General features: G+C 44.9%; 1 protein-coding gene across 1 annotated transcript in view; it reads right to left on the reverse strand.

Moving 5' to 3' along the window:
- Nucleotides 1–4,384: 4,384 nt before the first annotated feature.
- MDGA1 (MAM domain containing glycosylphosphatidylinositol anchor 1) overlaps nt 4,385–23,950 on the reverse strand; it is a 99,483-nt gene continuing 79,917 nt past the window's right edge. Inside the window, exons 13-17 of the mRNA XM_053459830.1 lie at nt 20,166–20,318; nt 18,517–18,669; nt 8,769–8,899; nt 5,981–6,089; nt 4,385–5,036 (exon numbers count right to left, since the gene is read on the reverse strand). Coding sequence (XP_053315805.1) covers nt 4,945–5,036; nt 5,981–6,089; nt 8,769–8,899; nt 18,517–18,669; nt 20,166–20,318 — 638 coding nt within the window. The 3' untranslated portion in view covers nt 4,385–4,944. The remainder of the gene's footprint in view (nt 5,037–5,980; nt 6,090–8,768; nt 8,900–18,516; nt 18,670–20,165; nt 20,319–23,950) is intronic.

A 23,950-nucleotide genomic window follows, 5' to 3' on the forward strand; every position in this document is an offset into this window, starting at 1 on the left:
GGAATTCTAAAATATTTCATGGGATTCTCTACAAAAGCAACCCCCCCCCAGTACTGTACACAGTTTTATTCCACGGGACCCAACCGTGCAGCCGATCGCGCAGGTTTAACGAGGCTTAACCCTTTCATGGCCAGTGGCGTGAATACCAAGTCACTGCTCATAAAACTTCGATGGTTAAAGCATTGCTGCGGTGTAAATAGTCATGTCTGAGGGGATAAATTAACATTTTAGAGACATTTGAAAGCTTCTTATCTCCTTGTAATTTAACCCTTTTGTAACTAAAGGCAGTATTAATAGCATCATTGCCAGTCCTGCTCAAAGCCCGAAACCCTTCCCAGAAATAATTCTATAATTAATAAAAATTCCTATTTTTTTTTCAGGGAATGTTTCATTGTCATATGACGCAAAAACAGGCACTGATAGGCTGTTGCCATAGCAATGGAAAATGGTAACAAGTTTCTGTTACTTTTTGTGACTAAACCTTTTAGAGGAAAGAATAAACTGGCAGATCTGCTAAGTTTTCTTTTCTTATTTTAAGTGTTTTTAACTATTTTCGTTTATTTCTCTTGACGAGCACATTCCGATTTGTAGTTTTTTGGGGAGTCTCATACAGAATGCGTGATTTCACACTTTATCGGCAACATTTTTATTTGGTGTATGGCCGGAAGCCTTCTGGGGAATAATAAAAACATATTAAATATTTAAAATATATATAATAATCCTGTCACTTTCTAGATTAGGAAAGTGTATTTTATATTATATAGGCGCTTGATGCTGTATGGCTCCATGAAGAATATGTTTGGTGCATCGCGTGTTTAACAGGTTGTCAGATTAATTGTATCAAGACCATCCCCTGAGTAGTGTGCGCCAAAAAATGGCAAAAAAAATATAATTTCAAAGGAAAATCAAAGAAAAAAAATGCTGCTATCTGGTTTTGAAAGCCACTTCTGGGGGTTTAAATAGATATTTAATAATTTAATATTTAAGATATTTACATAGATATTAAATAAGATATTTTTTTTATCTCTGATGATAAAAAGAAAAAAATAATACAAAAATACACAAGTTTCAACCCCTCCCCCGCTCACCCCCACCATTTATACCCCAAATATCGTTCGATTTAGATTCAGATTCATTTACAAATCCCTGAGTTTATTTCTTGGTGAAAAATTCAGGAATCCATTAAACTCATCACCTTAAATTAAAAATAAATCTTTACATTGACAGGCAGGGGCTGGATTTTGATATTTGGGCAATAATGAAAAACTTGAATCGTATTATTTGCTGTTTATTATGTTTATTATTATTATGTTGTAAAGGGGCTCCTGTTAAATTGTATTTAGGAAGAGCGGCGGCCACATCCTGGGATGCCAATTTATTATTTTTTAAAATGTAATAATTACAGCATGTAATAGGTTTGGGTGAATTCTTTGTTCCAAAAAGTACCTGTAGCTCCTTATTTCCCATCACAATATCTAAAATATTAGTAAAAATAATAATAATAATTAACAAGGGTGTTAGGCGACTGCTCCCCTTCTTTAAACAGCAAATGCTCTAAGGGCTTCTGGCACTCGATGGGTTAAACCACGCATGCTTCGCAATGCGAAAAAAACATGCAGCAAAACCATCCGATTCGCCATCAAACCCCGGTCTTCCCGGCCATCCATATATCAGTGTTTATTGCGCTTGGTTTGCTGACGGATTTTTTAGTAAATAATCCCTACGGGGTAGTTAGCGCAGTCCTCCTACGCGGGGTGACCCCGCCGCGCCACCGAGCGCCATGTTCTTACAAACACATTGGAATGTTCGTCTGGGGAAATCTTTTTTTTTTCTTTTTAACGATAAAACCTAAACCTGCTCTGCCGGCTCAGCCTGCTGTTTATCCCAAACTCTACGATGAAACCCGTAAAGCTCGCGGAATTAGAATCCGCCGGATCGGATTCTGCGAGGCAGAGACGGGGTCTACGGGAAGTGCAAATGAGTTCAGATGAGGATATATACATACTGTGTATATATATATATATATATATGCATCATTTGCTTGTCTAGTTGAGAAGCCGAGGGGGTAAGTAAATAACTGCCCTAGGGGGAGCCCAAGAGGTGCGTATGGCAATTTCTGTAGGAATATGATAGCTTAAAGTGAGACACTTAGTAGGGACGTGGGACTGACAGACCCGCTCAGCCTAAAGATTCTTTAAATAGACCCGGGCGCCGGCCAAGTCTTCGCGTTCAGGAAAAAAAAACATTTGGATTCCACAAAAATTTGCCCATTTCCGTGTTCGTTTCGGGCGGATATTCGTACGTTCTTCATGTTTGTTTTTCTCTTCGTTTTCTGCCGGTTTTCTAGCAGGGGTTAATACGGGGTTAACGCAGCAACGGTACGCAGCAGCTTTGGCGCCAGGATTTTAAAGGTCCGTAAGAGCGACTCTATTGGTCGCCGGCAGGGGGCTCCTCCGGCATCAAACAATGAAGGGCAGCTGCTCTTCATTGGTTGATGCCAGAAGAGCCCCCTGCCTGTGACCAATAGAGTCGCTCTTAAGGACCTTTAAAATCCTGGCGCGATCCTATGGATTCCCGTTAATCCCTGCTATGCCAGGAAGCCTTAAGGTAGTCTAGAAGCAGTGACTTGTATGGAGGGAAGGGACCAGGGAGGTGAGCTGGGAGATATTTACGAAGACGAACACGAAGAAACGAAGATTCTCTGAGTTTGTCTTCGTTTACCCACCGCCATATTAGTTTATTCGGTTTTTGGTTTGAACAACAAAAATGCAACATTCGTGTTCTTTTTCATGTTCCCCCGAATACCAATGCACAAGTCTAATATCAATTCAACATGCATTGTCTTCTTCCATATATATATAATACAGAGGTTCCCTAAAACTGCGTATAACAAATTAAAATGAGCAGCATAACTGTATAAAAATACATGGGAGCAGCCGTCGTAACTTAATGTTTTCAGGATCCGCATGGTTAAGTTATCTTTCCCTTAATGTTAAGTTGTTGGCTGTTTCTGATTGGTTCAGGGAGCTTTAGTAAGGGTGGGGGAGGGGACAGAACTTCAGGACAGAAAATTGATCAGATAATGCTAGATCTGCCACAAACTGCCGCTGATCTCTAATGGGTAAAATAGCCAAATAATGTTAAGCATAAATATCTCCAAAATAAATACAGACTGACAAAGAGCGCCAGCTGCGAGTGGTTTCAAAAACGGAATTTACTAAAAGACACAAAATAATCATTATTCTCAGCGACAAATGATGCAGCGGAATATAAATTCCAGCTAAAGCTGATTATTATGGCTTCAGATCACGGGGATTGGAACTGCAAAAATAAACACTCACCGATCCGTACGTCGGGAGCCGGGGCAAAGGACGCCAAACGAAATAAGGCAAAAAGGCTGGGATTATCTGGCTTTTCGAGGTGCGTTTGGGCGATAAATGAAACGTAGAACGTCGCATCATTTGATGAATACTCAAGAAGTCTCTTTCTTACTCTTGAATGGATAAATGTTTCCATGGCAATACTATTATATTTGTTACATTTTATGTTAGCGTTCAGTTCGGAGCTACAATCGGTCAAAATGAAAAGTCTTCCGTGTAACAGACGCCGAATCGCCGTATCTACGTATGAAGACCTCTCGATCTGCTTGGAATTCTAGGAATATTTTGCAAAACTTCTAAGATCTAGAATTTGTAGCTGCATCGAATCTTTATGGAACTCACACCAAAACATAAGCATATCTTACTAGAAGCCACTAGAAGGTCGAAGCTCCGACTTGTGTGACTTTTAGAATATCAACCAAAGCATTTCCCATAAAAAAAGCTTTTTCCATGATACATTAAACGATGGAGGCTCTCTGAAGTTACCAGAGTCTTCCTTATTTTGGAAATATATCTAGGGTTAGGTGGACCTTCCATCTGCCCCGGGTGCAAATCAAACTATGTACAGTATTGTGGGGACATGCTTGGGGTTCAGGGGATTTAGAGTAGGTATCTAGGCAAGATATTTTGGTTAATGTCTTGGCTGGTGAGCGAGGATACTTAATAAATTTACTCCTGTGGAACCCTTCCAGTTGTCTTCAAGCATCTGAGTGACAACTAGGGTGCCCCAACGGGAAGACCAAGCAAAATAAACCAGCAATTTAACCTGATCGGGGTAAAGCATTATTACTGTTTGACCATCTTACTTATTCAAGTCTACAAACCGGGATTCAGCAACCCTTGTCCTGAAAGTGTTGAGCTACAGGCCGGAGACAGGGCCGCGGCCTTCTAAACCCTTCTCTAAGGAGGTCTTGTTGGCCAAGGAACGACTTTAAAAATGGAGTCCATGAACAGTGACGTGGCGGCTATGCGGATATGGAGAATGGAAGCACATGCATCTGTAGTGAGCGTATATATGAATGTTTATGATTCAGCAGCACACAAGGGATCTACTTAGGAAATCAAGATATAGAAGCTGGGACTTCTACCGTATGATGTCCGCTCCGAGCATCTCCAGAGCAGACGGACATTCTCCCAGCCACGATCGCCAGAGTACAGTTCAAATAGAAATTTGTGCTTATGTTTAATCAGAGTCTGTTCTTTTACTGTTTATCTTTTTTTTTTTCTTTTTGCCACGTGTCCCAAGTGGTCGTTAAGTCTTTTTTTTTTTTTTCCGGTTTGTACACATTAACATTTCCCCCTCGTCTTCCTCTCTCGTTCTGCCGTTTTCCTTTCTTGCTTTTTTTCATTCCCGTCCTTGCGTTGTCTCTCCCCTTTAGACGCGATGACCTTCTCAGAAGGAGCCTCCTAGTCTGTTTTTGGCCCTTCGTTCAGTCATGCTTGTCGGTCTTTGGTAACTTCTGGACACTTTGGTGTGTCGGCGCGGAAGGTGGGAGGGAAGAGGAGGAAAGGGAGCAAGGTAGGGGAGCCTTATCTAGTAAGATCCACCAGCAGCAGCTTGGTATCATCTCAGCAGCACAAAGAGGAGGAAAGACATCGGCCAGTAACGGGATCCGCTGTGAGGTCCCGAGGCAGCGTTACCGGGACGCACCACTTCTACGGGAAAACAGAAATACATTGTAACCGGACAACGCCATCCCAAGGCCAACTTGAGTTTCTTTATTCACCAACAAGCCTAGCGGTGAGCAAACTTCTTGGAAATAAATCAAAACGGCCAAAATATTATGGTCCTTTGTGAACTTTTACAAAACCCGCCACGGGAGCCGACGGTAAGGGGACATAGGGCAGGAAAAACCCAGAATACCAGTGCACGGTGGAGATAAGATCCATCATTACACTGCAACTATCCAGGCGTGAAGACATAAAAAATATGACTTCTATTTTTATTTAATTTATTCTCGGAATCTACACTTTTTCTTCTGGAATTTTAAGATGGGGAGAATTTTATTTTTTTTAGTGAAATACGGCAGCAGAAATACACTTTAACGATTTAAAGGAAAGACTAAACCAACCAACCAACAGAAAGGTCATATTATGAGCTCAATGTCTGGTCCATAATAATTTGATTTCATTATCATAAAAGTTCGTTCTTGCAGGAAATTCCATCTTAATTCTGGATTCATTGCGGTCAATAAAAAAAGAATACAGAATTATTTTTTATTTCAAAATTTCAGGGGAGGATTTTAGGCAAACCTATTGGGAAAAAAAGACAATCGGGGGAAAAAAAGGTTTTTTTTTCTTCTAATAATAAACATATCAACTTATTTTAGTACATCGGAAATGATTAATTTGCATCAGAATTTAAACATTGTTCTTTCTTTAAGTTGTTTTAATAATACAGCATCTGTGGAAATATGTTATTCTTAACGCTTATTTTTTGTATAATTTGGGGTCAGAACTAAGGGATTCTGCCAAATATCATTGGGAAATAAATGAAAAAAAAAACCCCTTTGATTTTCACCCCTCCCCCAAACGGTCTTAGTTTGTATCTTTAATATTCAGACATACTCGGCACTGCTGTGCGCTTTCACCAAACAGACCTTTAGTTGGAAATATTTGCCTCCGCGGACAGTCCCCCTTTTTCACAGTGATGTCATCGATGGCGATGTCACCCTCCACGCCTGGGCCTCTCACACCTTCGAACACCACCTGTGCAGAGAGAGACGAGATATACCTTTGATCGTCTTTTATTGATATAGCGCCAACAGGTGCCGCAGCGCTGCTACGATAGGTTAAAATGAACAATGATCAAAATTGAGCAGCAGCAGCAACATTTTGATACAATCTGCCGATAACGTTAACACATATCTAGACAGATTGGTACAAGAGGAGGAGAGGGTTCTGCCCCTGTGAGCTAACAATCTATTCCGTCCGGTGTGTGCAAACCCGGAAATATTCAGACGAACAGAACGGTCTTTAACAATGGATCGGAAGGACTTTTATTAGAATGAACGGTTTCTTTTTCTCTGTATTTCAGAAAAAATATTAAATAAAAGTTAATGTTTCTCATTTCCCATGAAATGCACCCAGGGTCACCCCCCCCGGCCACCAGCCGTTGCCCCTATAAGACCTTTTTTTACTTGTTTTCCCTTTTCCCCCCAAATCTTTTAAGCGATCGCCTCAGTGAAATCAAGTTTCACCTAGCTTCACCTAGTTTCGGCCTAGCTTTATTAATCGCCTGTCTTGTCAGGGTAACTGCCCCTTAAAGGGCTTTTCATAAGAGTTATGGAACCAATATTACTGTGAACTCGTCCTCTTGAGTTTTCACCGAGCACTTAGCGATTTTCTTCACTTATTTCAACATTTTGCCTTCTTTTTTTATGAAAAAAACATCTTTTCCTTCACAAAGATACAAAGCTGAGTGTTTTGAATCCAGGCCACCTCTGCCCAGCGACGGCGCGGGGAAGCACTCCGCGGAAATGTTGAGTTTTTCTTTTTGCTTCTCTTTACACGACGCACAGAGGGTCTCCGGTGATATTTTATAACTCCCCCCAGGTGGAAAAGCACCTTCGATCAGATATTTCCCCCGCTCGCGATGAGATTCTATGCAACTACAATGATTTAACCTTCTTTAGAGCTTTGTGGGGCTTATTCACTAAATGGTAAGTTCAGGGGAAAAAAAAACTTGGACAATATGTTCGTCCCGCGAGAATGAAATAAATTCAATGTTTTTTCTGTTTCTCTAAAAAAAAAATCTAAAAGCAAAACAAATGTCCGTCGGACTCAATGAGAGACAAAGATAAATCATCGAACTCAACAGGGCTCAAGCTGGCGAGCTTCCCGCCTGAATTGGTTTAAATTGGTGCCAAAAACCCTTTTTAGAGAATGTTTTAGGTTTTATCACCTCGGGGTCGTTCTTTTTATTATTCTGCATAATCCTTTTTTTTGCCCCGGCAGTGAAGCGCCGGTGGCTGGGGGTCCGACCAGCTGCTTATTTGTGACTCGATGTTTTTAATAATCCCGGTAACATCTGTGAAGCTTTTCGAATAACTTTCCCGCAAGGACAGCCGCTATTCGCCCGCCGCACCCCCGGCTGGGGGCTGAAGAATAAAGCTGAAAGAGACCTAAACGCGTGTTATTGCCCTACCCCCCCCCTTCCGTCTGGGCATCTGACGTGATAAACCTCTCGGGATTGATTCCTCGTTAAATACTTTGGCATTTGTAGCCGTTCTGTTTTTATTGGTAGAATATTTAAAGGTTGGCGTCGGCGGGGAATGAATAGCGCGTAGCGCCCGGCACTCATTCGCAGACAGTTACACGGAGGTTTTTACGAGTCGCGGCAATAACACTAAGTATCACCATATGTTATGTTTATGCGTCGTGTTCTTTCCTCGTCCTGCGCTTCGCGGCGCGGACTTCTCCTGGAATTGTGTGTTTTGTGCCGGGTGAGTGAAACGGCTCTCCTGTAAACCTCTCCGGGGGGCCAGCGGGTCCCTCGGGGGCAGCCGCGTCGCGCGTTGGGACCTTTTGTGGAAGGAAGGCGAGCGGACACCGGTGCTGAGACATTGGGGCATCTGACCTCGTAACGCGAGGAAGCCCAGATTCCGCTTTAATCAGATTCACCTCAATTAAGGCAAATTAATTGAAGACGAGGAATATGTGCCCCCCCCCGAGAACCCAGGCGGTGCCCTCAGATAATCTGGTTACTAAAAAAGGACGGTCTCTCCTGTCCTCTCCTCATGCCCCTCTTTCCTCCCCCTGTGCCCCCCCACCCGATGGCTCTTCCCCCACTTGATGCCCCTGTTCCTCCTCTACCCCCTCCCATGCCCCCCCTCTTTCCTCCCGCTGTGCCTACCCTAGCCCCTCCCATGCCCCTCTTTCCTCCCCTTGTACCCCCTCCCTCTCCTCCAAGGCCCCCACTTCCCTCTCCTGACGCCACCCGTTTCTACTAAATCTCTCCTTTCGTACGCACCGTACATCCTGGCTTCCCTCCCTCCCCCTCCTGATATAAGAGGTTTAAATATGTGAACGGATAGAAAATATTGAAATAAATTCCCAGGAGATGCTTTAACGCATACGGCAAAAAACAAAAACAACACCCAGAAAAACACCCCCTTCTCAGGCATGTCTTAACAGATTGTCAGCTCTCCAGAACAGGTGTGCTTACTCCTCTACTCACTCACTCTCCCCTACTGTAACAGCGCTACGGAATCTGCCGGCGCTATATAAATAAATGTAATGTTATAAATAACCGTATTTAAATCTTCAGGCCTTGTCAGTCGAGGTCATGTTTTTCGGACATTATTCACTACCTGCATAGACGGCTGATTGGAGACGCGTGCTTTACCTGCAGCGTATGTTATCCGTTTCAAAGACCGAGCTGCTCACCTGGAAGGGCCCTGACGGGTCGATGGGAACATTCGCTTGCTGCCACTTGTTGCCCCGGTCTCCGCTGAGCGACCACACCTTGGTGTCCACGATGCCCACGTTCCTCACCCGGACCAGCAAGTTCAGTAAGCCTGCCGGGAGACACCAAGGTCACTGAATGAGTGAAAAAGACCCCACATTTCCACCAAAAACGGCCCATGAAGAACGGCGAGGATAACAGGACATGCGGGATTGGCAATAGAGAAGAGGACATCGCCATCAGCGTGTGAAGAATCTTAAGCATAACAGAGCTTTTTAGAGCCAACATCAACGTTTAACGTACTACGTACTACTTAATAATAATAATTATTATATCATTAATAAAATAATAACAATAATAATCCACAGGGCGCTCGTTTGATACATAAATATTATGTTCTTTAAAAAAAAATATATTCATTTCACACAACAGACATCAAAGTAAACATCAGCAAAGCTGCTCACAGCACTGACTGTACCACTTTGGTCGCAATGAGCTTCTGCTGTGGCAACAACTTGTACTAACATTTAGGAGTTTTCTTTTGATTTGATTATTGATTGATTTGATTATTTTTGAGTATTTCGTTCAAGTTTGAGCTTCATTTTTGCAAAACATCTAGATTTTAGAAGAGGGACTAAATCAAGCCCTAAACATCTAAATTATTTAAAAATTAACATAAAAGCTGACTTTTAGACTAATACACGGCTAGTGGCCTCTTTACTGCCATTTTAAGCTGCTTTATAGTTAAGGCCAAGGTCACTGCTCAGTCTGAATTTATCTCCATTTTCTGATCCATTTTTTGCTAGATTTTGTGTTAATCAAACCATTTGCTGCTACCCGGTGACTCCGACGTGAAATCACTTTATATATAATGGTAATTTTATGCAGTTAAAAACAACAATTACTAGAGCTCAGAACGTGCGTTCTCCTTTCAAAACCTAAAACTCGCTAAATTTTTATATTTATGAAAATAATTTAACCCTTTAATTTAGAGTAGTGGAGACGCCATCAAGAAGAATATGGATGGAGAGAATTCAGAGGAGGGCAACTAAAATGGGGAATCGTTTTGCAGGAGAAAAATGATCAGGAAAGATTGAGGGATCTCGATATGGGGGAAAGAAGAAAGAGAGGGGGATGAGAGAGACAGCGGGAAAGAAGAGAGAGAGGGGATGGGGAGAGCAGAGATAGAGGGGATAGGAGAGGGAGAGATGGGGGAGAGAAGAGAGGGGTTGGGAGATGGAGAGAGAAGAAAGAGAGGGGATGAGAGACAGGGGAGAAAAGAGAGAAGGAGATGGGAGAGAGACGGTGTTTAGTGGAGGGTGTGTAAAAAAAGGGTAAGAAATGTAAATTCCCAGATCTGCTCCCCAGAATAAAAGATATATATATTCAGGCCCCCAAAAGTGTGAAATTGTCACCCAGAATTGTGGATTTTGCAGCACAGACCGGCTGGTAAGTGGAAGCGCATTTGGAAAATCGGTATAATCAGTATTTTCCGCCTGCCTAAATCAAGCGCACGTAATTCCTGCACCGGAGCGCTCCCCGGCAGCGGGGTTTTATAAGCTGCCCGGCGACATCTGCTTTGTGGCCCAGAAATATGTTGTTTTAACGGAAATAAAACCAAAAGAAGTGTTTATTTTGCCATCTCGGTGGGATTGCGCATGTAAAGCCACGGATGCAGAAGGAACAGACTGGCAGATTTACACATTCAGAGCGGCCCCGGAGGATCTGCTCCGTATAAGCGCTGGAAATATATATGAGAACCATTAAAAGCCGCGCACGCACGGATAAAAGCCGATAACCGCAGAGATTCCTGGGGCTATTTCATTCAATAAACTCCAGGATTCCACAGCTATGAGTTCTTCTGCCACGTAACTGCCCTTAATGGGTTAATAAACACCCATTGTTAAAATTTGCTTTAATGGAATGAAGTAGGGCTCCCCGCTACCTTTAGGTATAGTTGGAGGGATGCGGGGGGGGGGAGTATGAAAGTATCAGGAAAGGGTTAATAAAGTGTGAGCGTCCTCGTCCACTTTGATTTGGGAAGGAACTTGTTCAACAGGTTAATGATCAGGTTCAAAAATGTCACTTGGTTCCTAGGTCTAGGTGGACAGAGACCCCCGGTTGCTATGGAAACGGTAAAGCTGGCTGCCTGGGGCCCCCGACGGACCAGCTCCCGTCGATCCTTTTTAGTTACGAGTTTATGATCATCTGTAGAGTGAATCAAATGCCCGCAAAACAGCAAACGACAAAAACATTTTTTAATTAAAAATAAAAAACAACAAAAAAACCCAAACATTATTTCATATTTATTTATTTACATCTTGACATCATCAGGGGTTTTTTTTTTCTTTTGGTTACAAGCGAGATCCCTGCAGTCTGCAAAGACCCCCAAGGGGATCACTAGTCATGTCACACCGGGCCCCCATAAAGAATAGTGCAAAAAAAACCAAACAACTAAATAATAGTAATAAATAATAAAAAGTTAAAAAAAAAATGTATTTTTTTTTCTTCAAATTCCTTAGTGCTCACCAACCCAAAAATATTTTTTTAAAAATAGGCGTGTTTTGACCCTTAAATGTAAAAAAATAAACACGGGGGTGTGGGGGGGAATTACTGTAAATAATGGAAGTTGCTGAATATTTTTTCGTTTTTTTTTCACTAGTGCGAGAAATCGCAGTTTGATGTACAATGTCTGCTGTTGTGCATTTTTTTTTACTTTTGGATCGTGCGAGCGTTATTACGGCTACATTTCCCACACGCCAAATCGAAAAATAATTATAGCTCGGAAACAGCGATGCGCATCTTGTTCCTGCCTGTAAATGGCATAAAAAGATAAAACACTTCGTTATACGGAGTATTTTTAAAAAAAAATCAAGAGAAATAAATGAATATATTCCGAGCTGCACATTTCAGATTGGATAAAAAAATATTATTTCTGTTTGTCTCCATTTTATTCTATTTCATGTGGATGAAATAAACGCGGCCTGCGAGCAAGAAAGCTCCAGATGTCCTCCTCACCTGCCGCTCCTCATCTCCCACTCCTCGTCTCCCGCTCCTCGTCTCCCGCTCCTCGTCTCTTGCTCCTCTTCTGCCGCTCCTCTTCTGCTACCTACAGAGCATTTAACAACCCCGCACCCCACACATATCTATACAAATACCCCCTAACCGCCCTCTTTGTTCCTCTCATGACCTTCAGGATTTGCCCCGCGATGTACACCTTCCCACTCCAATATTTAGGATTTGCCCCGCGTTGTACCACCTTCTCTGGAATTCCCGTCCCGTCAGACGTTCTCCCTCGTACGCGACTTTCAAAAGCTCTCTGAAACCCACCTTTTTCGAGAAGCGTCCAACCTTTCCTCCCAACACTCTCAGCCAACATCCTCACCAAGCCATCTGTCCAACCTCTACAGATCACCCGGACCGATCAGCCCATCCCAGCCGTCCTCTCCTACTCCTCACCGACTAGATTGTAAGCTCCCGGGAGCCGGCCCTCTTCTCCTTTATACCAGTTTGTTAATGTTTGTGACACTGATTGTAACTTCGCTACGGAGTCTGCCGGCGGCATATCAATAAACGTCATGTAATGGAATCCATCCTTAAGGGTTAAGCGTGAAACCCAAACGTTCCTTTTTGTCTCGTTGCTGCATTGTTCAGGATTGATGTTCAATTCAAAGCAGTGAATCGCTCTTGTTTGCGTTTCTGGACGGGGAGGAATAATCGGAGCTTAAACAATAATCCGTAATGAAGTGGAAGCCGCGGCCACGGCGCCAAGCGGCAGAAAGGTCCCCGGTCCGGGCGGCCATTCACTGATCACCGATCCGGAAAAGGCCGGATCCCTGATTGGCATCTTCCACTTTAATTCATCGTAAAACGTCATAAAATAATGCAAATAATTCCCATCCGCTGCAATGTAACGACTTCTACCGCAGGGGCGCGATTCGCCAAGCGCAGACTTCCGTTACTTTCCAAGTGAGAGGCGCACCGAAAACCACGACCCGTATCCAGAGATAATAAAACCGTTTGGGTTTCGCATGAATTTTATTCTTTACGGAACCGGAAAACGTCCGAATCGGTGAATTCGCCTGTAATTCGTGGAAATCCGCAGTCATTACGTCATCGGGAAAACAGGGAAGGCTGGCAGCAAAGCGACGGCCCGACAGCAACATAACACAAAGGGCCAAGTCCGGCATGTCCCCCTCGATGATCCAAAAGAAACAACCCCCCCCGATTCCGATTCTGCCTCAAAAAGGGGAAAAACTCTTCCCGACTCCACAATGGCCTCTGATTTCTAACTGGATCCGCAGCCTTTAAAGGCATCGATTGGATCTCGCGGCTCTGTGGGGAGCGGATTCCACATCTTTACGGCTCTTACTGTAATTCCGCTGCTATAGGTGAAAATGTTCTTTGCTCCGCCCTTTTTTTTTTTACACGGGTCATCAGAGAGCGCCTGCTATCGTCCTCGTATGTGTTTGTAAAGTGACATCATATCCCCTCTAAGACGCTTTTTTTTTCTAGCATACATTAAAACAGATTTGGCGAGAGAAAGGAACTAGAAATCCATTCAAAAAAATAATAGCACCAAGAGCACGGAAAGGAGCCAGTCATGGTGTAAATGAAAATACTCCAAGCACTCTGACAGGCGGAAAGCCCCAAAATAAACTGCTTTGCGTGCATCCCCGGGGTCCGGGAGGCAGTTTGCCCCCCGTCAGGATGACTCCGGCTGCGGTGTCGCTGTTACGGGGGGCAGGAAGTTACTGCAGCGAGTCGGATCACAAGCTGCTGCCCCTGGGACCTGCTGCTTTATCTCTCCGAACGTTCCCGGGAACGCGGGGTCCGCTCTGCACAATCCAAAGCGTCCTTTTCATCTGGAAAAGGTAACATTTCCACGCGGTCCCCGGGGGTCTCGCTCCGACGGCACAGCTGAGCCTCATTGTTAACCCGTTCACAGCCAGAGGCAGCAACCCAGAAGATCTACATCAATTAACCTCTTCAATTATTAATAAAAAAATATTTTTATTACTAAAACACCTTTACGACAGAACGAGTTTCAGCTCAGTCGCTAGAGCCATCCCCGCTAGAGCTGCATGTAACGCGGGGCATTCGCCATGGAAACCAGCAGAATGGGGCATTGGTCCTGAATACAAAACTATCCGTTTTCAGCTAAACAGACAAGAAAATAAGTAATATTTTTATTAGTAATCTGATTATGGAAAAGGAAAGCGTCCCCCAAACGTTTGCGCCTCGTGGAATAGAGAGGGAAGCACCATGTTCGGGATTTTGCTCTTTATGCCCCATGAAATGTTGAGACCTCTCTTTCCCTCTCTTCACCTGTCTCTCTCCTCCTTTTTTTCTTCCATCTTTTTACCCTTTTTTCTTTCTTATCTCTTTCCCGCCTTTCCCGTTCTCTTCCTTTTTCTCTCTTGCTTTTTCTGTTTTCTCTTCTATCTTTCTCCTTTCCTTTCACTTCTCTTTCCCCTCATTCTCTTCTATTTCCTTTTATCTCCTCTTTTCTATTTTCTATTTTATATATTATTCTTGTTATATTATTATTGTTGTCTCTCCTCTCTGCTCTCTCTCCATTCTCTTCCTTTTCTCTCTTGTTTCTTCTCTAATTGCTCTCTTTTTTCTCCCCTCTCTCTTTTCTCTCTACTAAAACAAACATTTTAGCTGCCGCCGGTAAAACCTTTGGCCTTATCCCTTATTACCCCCCCCCCCGGCAAAATCCAAGGCCAAACGACCATACGGACAATGACCGGGTTTGGCAAAAGGTGGCAAAGAGCTGCCAGAGCTGGGAGAAAAGGGAAGCTTTATTTGTTAGGTCTGCGGAGAAACGTATTAGGATAGCAGTTAATATAATAATAATAATAATAATAATAATCTAATAATAATAATAATATAATAATAATAATAATAATAATAATAGGTATCTTAATGACAATTTTATTTTAAAAAAAAGTTATTTAACCTAATTTGAGAAATATATATTTTTTATAAAACACCCCAGCCAACAGATTCTGGAACTAACTTGGCTCATGGGGTGGATAGTTCTTCTGATAATAACCCCCCCACCCCCACCCCCGTTTCCAGATACAAACAGCCGCGTGTCTCCCGCGGAAAGCTAATTGTTTGCCGTATTTTCTACACAGAACCAGAGGGCAGATGAATGAAGTCGTACAGCGAGAACGTGTCATAAACAAGAAAGCAAAAGATTCTAAGTAAAATGAGAGAGATGCGATATACCCCCGAGCCAAAAGCAGCCAAGGAGAGCAATCAATCAGTTTGTACAAACACCGGGGAGCGCGGAGGAATCCGGCAAATTTCATTCCTTATTTAAGAGGCTCCTAATGGAACGCGATGAGGGAAGCGGGGGGACGTGCGTTACGCTGCGCCCGCCGCTGCGCCCACCGCTGCGCCCGCCGCTGTGCCCCGCCGCTGCGCCCGCCGCTGTGCCCCGCCGCTGCGCCCGCCGCTGTGCCCCGCCGCTGCGCCCGCCGCTGTGCCCCGCCGCTGCGCCGGGGGAGGAGTCTAATTTAATAGCGTGGAAATTTTAATTAAAGCAGCGTTAAACCTTTCAAAGACGCAGGAGAAGTCATGCAATGTAGAAGAGAAGATTGTATCGGGAGAGGAGGCGACTCCAGAGACGACTTTAATGTCTCGCACCAAAGTCTGTGACCGAATCTCAAGAAGGACACTGAGGGGTTAAAAAAAAACATTGTGCGATTTCTGGATGCAAAATGGGAGGGAAAAAAAACAATGTCGTCTTCAGATATTCCTCTCGCCCAGCGAATGCCTCTTCAGCGGCACGCTTAGGGTTAAGGGGCATGACTTGCGCAATCAGTAGTTTCCTAAATGCGTGTATTTTCGCCCCGTTTCCTCCCCATTTCCGCCGGGGATGAGGTTAAATGAGCGAGTTCAGCAGCCGTGTGGAAGGCGGTAATTCTGCTCAGACTTGGGCTGTAGTTACGGTTCTCGTCCCCGGGAACGCGGGTAATAAAGCCAATTAGAGGCAGTTAGGGGATATATTCTGCGGATCTCCGCGCACCTAAACGTTTCATTTGGCTGTTTGTTTAATTGCTGTAATCTCAGACTCAATCCTGCGCGGCTCCCGCGCCATCTGCTAAGTCTGCGCTTGGTAAATACCGGCTCGGTGGATAGATGGGGGGGAGGGGGCAATTAGATACAGACGAGAGGGTCAGGTGTGAAATCCAAAGTCAAAAAAATCATGGAATTTAGAATCCGGTTAATAAAACTTTAACGATAAGAAAAACCCTTTTCAACTGTATCGGGGGGGGGGGGGGCTTGGCTGGGGACAAGTGGAGATCTGCCTCCAGTGCCATCAATCTGTCTTCTCCAGTGGGGCACGCCGGGGCTCCGCCCATTAGTGGAAGTGCTCCAAGAGGCCAGAATAACGCAGACGGATTGGCGGAGAAAGAGAAGCGCTTCTGCACCCCTCCGCGAATGCATGTGAACTGTTCTTGGCTATTGGAGCACTTCTGCAAAAGGGGGTGGAGCTATGGCATTCACCACCAGGACAACCACACCCTCGTCAAATCGGGGGAGAGGGTGTGCATTGAGGCTCCGCCCTTTTCTGGTCTGGGTAACGGAGCTGATACTGGAGAGAAGCGGGACGAAGAAAGAAGACCAAGAAGAGGCAAGAGAAGAATCTGAGCTGCGGAAAAGTGGCCAGGGATATGTGAGGGGTCGGCGGAGAGGCTAGGCAGACAACGACAGAAAGCGTGAGACAGTGTGAGAGAGCGTGAGACCGTGTGAGACGGTGTTAGAGAGGGTGAGACGTGTGAGAGAGCGTGAGACGGTGTGAGAGAGCGTGAGTAGGTGTTAGAGAGGGTGAGACGGTGTTAGAGAGGGTGAGACGGTGTGAGAGAGCGTGAGTAGGTGTTAGAGAGGGTGAGACGGTGTTAGAGAGGGTGAGACGGTGTGAGAGAGCGTGAGACGGTGTGAGAGAGCGTGATATTTAAATTAAATAAAACGCCGCCAAATCGTAGGGCTACAACACAGTATCAATAAAAAGTTGGCGGATCCTCTGCAAAATATTTAGACCCAAAAAAGCCCTGATGAAAGTAACCAGATCCGAAGTTACATCGTTACAAAAATACAAGTAACAGCGCTCATTGTGCTAAAGGTGCGATTTCAGGCGCTGCGCTTGCGGTAACTTGGTAAATCATCTGCGACGAGGTCAGGACAGTAAAGGTTAAATATCGGTACCTCTGATAACCCCCCCTTTATTCGGCTGAATTCACGGCGTCTCCCTTATCCCATCACAATGACATAATTAGTCATATAACTACCAAGTCTGCGGCGCACTTAACAGCTGGCCGAATGATTAACCGCTAATTACTCCAATCATCGCAGGGAGAGGTTTGCTGCGAATGTTTATTCCCTGGAAAGTCTCGTTATAAGAAAAGCGACTGTTTAACAACAAAAAAAAACAAACAGGAAAACATAACGGAAACAAAGTATCACGCTCAGCCCGGATCCCGCGTTCCCTTCCCGGGTCTTCCATGAGCCGGGTTAAGTACCGTCGCGCATGGACGAGGATCAGGGGTCCGTGGATTTGGACCTAGTGACAAGATTCAGGTTTAAACCTGGCTGCACCCGCCTGCGCTGAGCTGCCCTCTGCTGATTGGGATTGATCGTGATTGAAATGAATGGAAGCGCTAGCCGCGCATGTGCACGAGGGTCTGACGAGACCCCCTGTCTGCAGCATGGAGATGAGTGTATCTCGTGCAGAGAGATGGGGTAAGAGGCAAATGCTTACGGGGGAATCTGCATTTGCAAAAGCCGCACCATGAAAATTTAAAGGGACCTCACAGCTCTCATTTGCGTTATTATGAGACTTGTGCAATCGTATTTGGGAGAGCATGAAAAGGAACACGAAGGGTGCGTTTTTGTTGTTCAAACTGAATACCAAATAAACTAATATGGCGGCGGGTAAACAAACGAATATTTATTCTTCGTAAATATCTCCTAGCTAATCTCCCTGGTCCCTTCCCCCTCATACAAGTTACTGCCTTTAGACTACCATAAGTCTTGCAGGGGTTAACGGGAATTCGTAGGAGTTAAATGTCTGTAAGAGCGACTCTATTGGTCGCCGGCAGAGGGCTCGTCTGGCATCCTTCACTGGTTGATGCCAGTTGGAAGCCGTTGGTCTCCCCAGGACAAGTTGCTCTGAGGTATAGCTTGCCCTGTCCTTTGCCAGGGGGTCGGAAATCCCCGCTCCTCCCAGGCCAAGATGCTCGAAGTGTTTGTTTCTCTCTCTCTATCTCTCACTCACACTCACACTCAAACTCACACTCTCTCTCTCCCAGGTACCCTTCCCTCCCAAGTCCCCTTTATTGGTTGAAGAGGAGCCTCCTGCCATCGACCAATTAAGTCGCTCTTATGGATCTTTAACTCCTGGCACCGAAGCCAATGCTCTCCACAGGCCAAGTTTTGGCGTCAAGGGCAGCTGCCCTTCATTGGTTGATGCCAGAGGAGGCCCCTGCCGGCGACCAATAGAGTCGCTCTTACAGTCCTTTAAAATCCTGGTGCCAAAGCTGCTGGGTATTTTTGCTGCGTTAACCCCGTATTAACCCCTGCTAGAAAACAAAGGGAAAAATGAACAGGAAGAACGTACATGGAAACCGACGGATATTCGTGGAATACAAAGGTTTCTTTTCCCAAAGACGAACATGGACATAGTTCTAAGTCCTCCAGACTGGACCCACTCACCGATATGCTTCCCGTACATGTGGTAGTAGAACGACACGCAGTATGGAGACTTCCTATACGGAGACTTGGTTGTTACATTGTACAGAGGACTGATGAGTCTTGCTTTGTCTCCCGGAACACGCGGCCGAGAAGCTTCGATAAACATATAATATCCTGTTGGGCAAAATGAAACATAAAAATGGTTATTTCTTTGGGCTTCCAGAAATATCGAAAAATGTATATTATTGGCTATATTACTGTATACAGCGCGCAGGGTTATGCTCAAGCATTTTGTTTCTTTTTAAGTCAGTTTCTAGAAGATACTCCAGACTTGTCAGCTCCTATTGGCTAAATATGGGGTGTCAGGGAGGGGCTCTGCATACTAGCAGCCAATAGACTCTGTGATACAGTCACCGACTCTTGAAAGGTGTGAAGATGTAAACTTATTATATTTTGTAGCTTTAAAAGCAAAAACAACTTAAAAATAACAAACAAAACCAAACCACGAGGGCGTGCGAGTTCCGGTGACATTGAATGTTTTAGGAGTTGCAGGCGAGGGCAGGCGAGAGCAGGCGAGGGCAGGCGGGGGCAGGCGAGGGCAGGCGGGGGCAGGTGAGGGCAGGCGGGGGCAGGCGGGGGCAGGCGAGGGCAGGTGAACTTTAATGAACTTCCAAGTGAACTTTAATGTCCTCAACTGCAACTCACAAAATACTAAACTCTCCTCACTAAAGAATAAAAAAAAAGAAACTAAACGGGGTTCTCCAAGAATAAAAATACCCCCACTCTTTTTTTTCTCTTTTGTGTTATTCTTGGTTAATTAAATAAACTAAAATACCCCCCCCCCAATTACTTTGTGGGGTTTCTTTCAGTGTAAATGAAATAAATATAACCCTCTCCCTTAGTTTATTTATTTTAATTTCACGACTTCGATAATATCGGGGGGGGGCAGGAGGGACTTGAAAGTCATCCTGTAACCAACCCTAACCCCCCCCCCACCGAAGCTACAAGGTGCAATTTGGGGGTTAAAAGTTAGAACTTAAGTTTAAGGTCAACAACAACTGTCAATCACTAATATCTCCTGTTACAATGTATCACTTAACCCCATGACATCACTCAATATGTCACTGCCTTACACTCACTATGACTCCCTCCCCCAATCTTGTAACTGCCACCGACATATTTAAACACATCACTGACCCCCCCCAGCACATTAAATGATCCAAACCATCTTCCCCGGAGCACAGGACTGTAAAGTGTCCAGCTCAGGCAGGAAAGTGAAGATGAGAGATAAACCCCATCCTCTGCCCTTTATTGATATTTTGTAATGGCTCTCTTGTTGCCAGATAATAACCGTAAAGTGCTATTTAATGGCGCTGCGGCTCCGTGAGACGCCCCCCCCCTCCCCGCGCAGGCCACGGGGAAAAAAGCTAACTTTTAGCTCTTTAACACTTTCTCTGCCGGCGGATACTGAATCCACTGAAACAAATAAACCAGTGGAAAAAAAAAGAGGAACCCGGCGTGAAACAGAATGCAGACACTTCCTTTAACTTATACATGAATGGAAAAGTAGGAATAGAATTTAAGGAGATTCCCGCACTCTACCTCCTTTGCTGGGAGGCTGTTCCGCTTATCTACCACCGTCTCAGTGAAGAAACGGGTGGGTGGGTTACCTTCTGGGGTCTGACTCCGGTCCATGGCTGGTCCCGTGTTCACTGTTCTCTTTGGATTCTGGGTCAGTACATTCTGACGGGTCCAGTCGAAGTTGTCCATCCTGTCCTGGACGAAGCCGCACATCTTGTCATCCTCGAAGCGGCACGTGTTATCTGAGGGGCGAGGAGACATCGTTGGTCACCATATTTCATTTATTACACGGTAAATAAGTTACCCAGAACTCGCGTTACATCAGACAATAGAGGCAGGAATTCCACGGAGATCAAAGCCGGACCATGAGAGGGGCAATCGTTAGAAACATTCCAATGGTTTCCATGGCAACTTCTCCACAACTCTCTGCAAAGTCCTCTTAAGCTTCAGCGTCCATGTGCCCTTCACAAAATGTCCCTTGTTTAGTTAAAGCACCCATGCCACCCAGCACTTGAAACAGGCTGAGGATGATGGGCATTGTAGTCCGATAACGCACAGAGTGCTGTGACCTGCCTTTTGCCGTCTGCTGTTTGGGGTAACCATTCATTCCTTGATTTGCATTCAGAGAAGGAAGTACTTAGCGAGTATCTTAACGTGCAAGAGAAGGAGAGGAGCTGCGGGAAAGGAGACGGGGACACGGAAGCGGCCGGCGGAGATGGTAGGGAGACACCGAGAGAGTGCGAGTGTGAAAAAGCATGAGACAGCGTGAATGAGAGAGAGCGTGAATGAGAGAGAGAGTGAATGAGAGAGAGCGTGAATGAGAGAGAGCGTGAATGAGACAGGTAAAGCAATGAAATGAAAAGTAAAATTGGGAGCTTTTTGTCGTGTGCTACAAGTAACTAAACGTTGCATTCTGATTCAAACAAGTTTTAATTTTTAAAAAATGGCCATTTTGTTAATTCGTATAAAATGCACAATTTTAATTAATTGTAACATTATTCTGGTCCCTGGGGCTGAGCCACGGCGTATCCCATGTGGACAGCGTCTCCCTCACGTCTCCCGCCGAGGCTCCGTCCTGCTGCGGAAGGGCTCTGGGAGGCAGGATATGCGATGGATAGGGGGGAGAAGCGGACCAAGAAAAAATACCGAAGAGCAAAGAACAAGAAGAGGCAAGAGAAGAAGCGGAGCTGCGGGAAAGGAGACGGGGACAGGGAAGCGGCCGGCGGAAACACTAGGAAGACGCTGATGAGAGATTGTGAGAGCGTGAGAGAGACCGTGAGGGAGTGTGAGAGCGAGAGAGAGAGCGTGAGGGAGTGTGAGAGCAGGAGAGAGAGCGGGAGAGAGAGGGAGTGTGAGAGTGTGACAGAGTGTAGGAGAGAGAGTGGGAGAGAGCGTGACAGAGTGAAAGAGATTGTAAGAGAGGGTGACAGAGGGTGAGTGAGAACGAATTTTGTTTCTCAATGGAAAAAGCCGTCCGAATTTCATCCGAACCGAAAGAGCAGGAAACGAAATTCGTTGCCCAAAATCGAAAAGATCAAAAATGAAACCAAAAATTTGTCTAAATGTTTTTATTTGGTCAATTTGCACAAATTTACTACAGAAAAGAGGTGCTTTATTTCCTAATTTCACAGGAATGAGTTTATTTATTATGGCTTCATAATGATGGAGGAGGCAGCAACAACAAAATCAGTCAATAAAAGGGTTTTAAATCATTTAAAATAACAGGAAAGTAAGTAAATGCCCGTGCCGGGGGGGGGGTCAGGGGCCGGGGGGGCAGTTGGGTGGCGCCCGTCTGATTATTCAGCCACTTAAACCTCTAACAAACAACGCAGAGCCTCTCCTTTCCACCTCATTTACTTCTAACAAGAAAGCCAGAAATGACCTTTTGTCACAATCAAAATGCAAAGTCCTCTTTAGAATTAATAAGCAGGGGGGGCGCGGGGCTGTCTGGGGGGAGAATTTCAGAGGTCAATTTTAACACCGACCCCCCTTAACCCCTTTATTGCTGGAGAATATACTGCTTATAGGTAATTTCTGTGTGTCCGGGGCTCCTTCAGACTTTACTATATACAGCACTGGGGGTTATATTACTGTATACAGCGCTGGGGGGTTATTACTGTATACAGCGCTGGGGGTTATATTACTGTATACAGCGCTGGGGGGTTATTACTGTATACAGCGCTGGGGGTTATATTACGGTATACAGTGCTGGGGGGTATATTACTGTATACAGTGCTGGGGGTTATATTACTGTATACAGCGCTGGGGGTTATATTACTGTATACAGCGCTGGGGGGTATATTACTGTATACAGTGCTGGGGGTTATATTACTGTATACAGCGCTGGGGGTTATATTACTGTATACAGCGCTGGGGGTTATATTACTGTATACAGCGCTGGGGGTTATATTACTGTATACAGCGCTGGGGGTTATATTACTGTATACATCGCTGGGGGTTATATTACTGTATACAGCGCTGGGGGTTATATTACTGTATACAGCGCTGGGGGTTATATTACTGTATACAGCGCTGGGGGTTATATTACTGTATACAGCGCTGGGGGGTTATATTACTGTATACAGCGCTGGGGGTTATATTACTGTATACAGCGCTGGGGGGTTATATTACTGTATACAGCGCTGGGGGTTATATTACGGTATACAGTGCTGGGGGGTATATTACTGTATACAGTGCTGGGGGTTATATTACTGTATACAGCGCTGGGGGTTATATTACTGTATACAGCGCTGGGGGGTATATTACTGTATACAGTGCTGGGGGTTATATTACTGTATACAGCGCTGGGGGTTATATTACTGTATACAGCGCTGGGGGTTATATTACTGTATACAGCGCTGGGGGTTATATTACTGTATACAGCGCGGGGGTTATATTACTATATACAGCGCGGGGGTTATATTACTGTATACAGCGCTGGGGGGTTATATGACTGTATACAGCGCTGGGGGTTATATTACTGTATACAGCGCTGGGGGGGTTATTACTGTATACAGCGCTGGGGGTTATATTACTGTATACAGCGCTGGGGGGTATATTACTGTATACAGCGCTGGGGGTTATATTACTGTATACAGCGCTGGGGGTTATATTACTGTATACAGCGCTGGGGGTTATATTACTGTATACAGCGCTGGGGGGTTATATTACTGTATACATCGCTGGGGGTTATATTACTGTATACAGCGCTGGGGGTTATATTACTGTATACAGCGCTGGGGGGTATTACTGTATACAGCGCTGGGGGGTATTACTGTATACAGCGCTGGGGGGTTATTACTGTATACAGTGCTGGGGGTTATATTACTGTATACAGCGCTGGGGGTTATATTACTGTATACAGCGCTGGGCGGTATTACTGTATACAGCGCTGGGGGGTTATTACTGTATACAGCGCTGGGGGTTATATTACTGTATACAGCGCTGGGGGTTATATTACTGTATACAGCGCTGGGGGTTATATTACTGTATACAGCGCTGGGGGGTTATTACTGTATACAGTGCTGGGGGTTATATTACTGTATACAGTGCTGGGGGGTTATATTACTGTATACAGCGCTGGGGGTTATTACTGTATACAGCGCTGGGGGGGTTATATTACTGTATACAGCGCTGGGGGTTATATTACTGTATACAGCGCTGGGGGTTATATTACTGTATACAGCGCTGGGGGGTTATTACTGTATACAGTGCTGGGGGTATATTACTGTATACAGCGCTGGGGGGTTATATTACTGTATACAGCGCTGGGGGTTATATTACTGTATACAGTGCTGGGGGGTTATATTACTGTATACAGCGCTGGGGGGTTATATTACTGTATACAGCGCTGGGGGTTATATTACTGTATACA

This window comes from Spea bombifrons, chromosome 3 (assembly GCF_027358695.1).
Source record: "Spea bombifrons isolate aSpeBom1 chromosome 3, aSpeBom1.2.pri, whole genome shotgun sequence".
Classification (NCBI taxonomy): Eukaryota; Metazoa; Chordata; class Amphibia; order Anura; family Pelobatidae; genus Spea; species Spea bombifrons.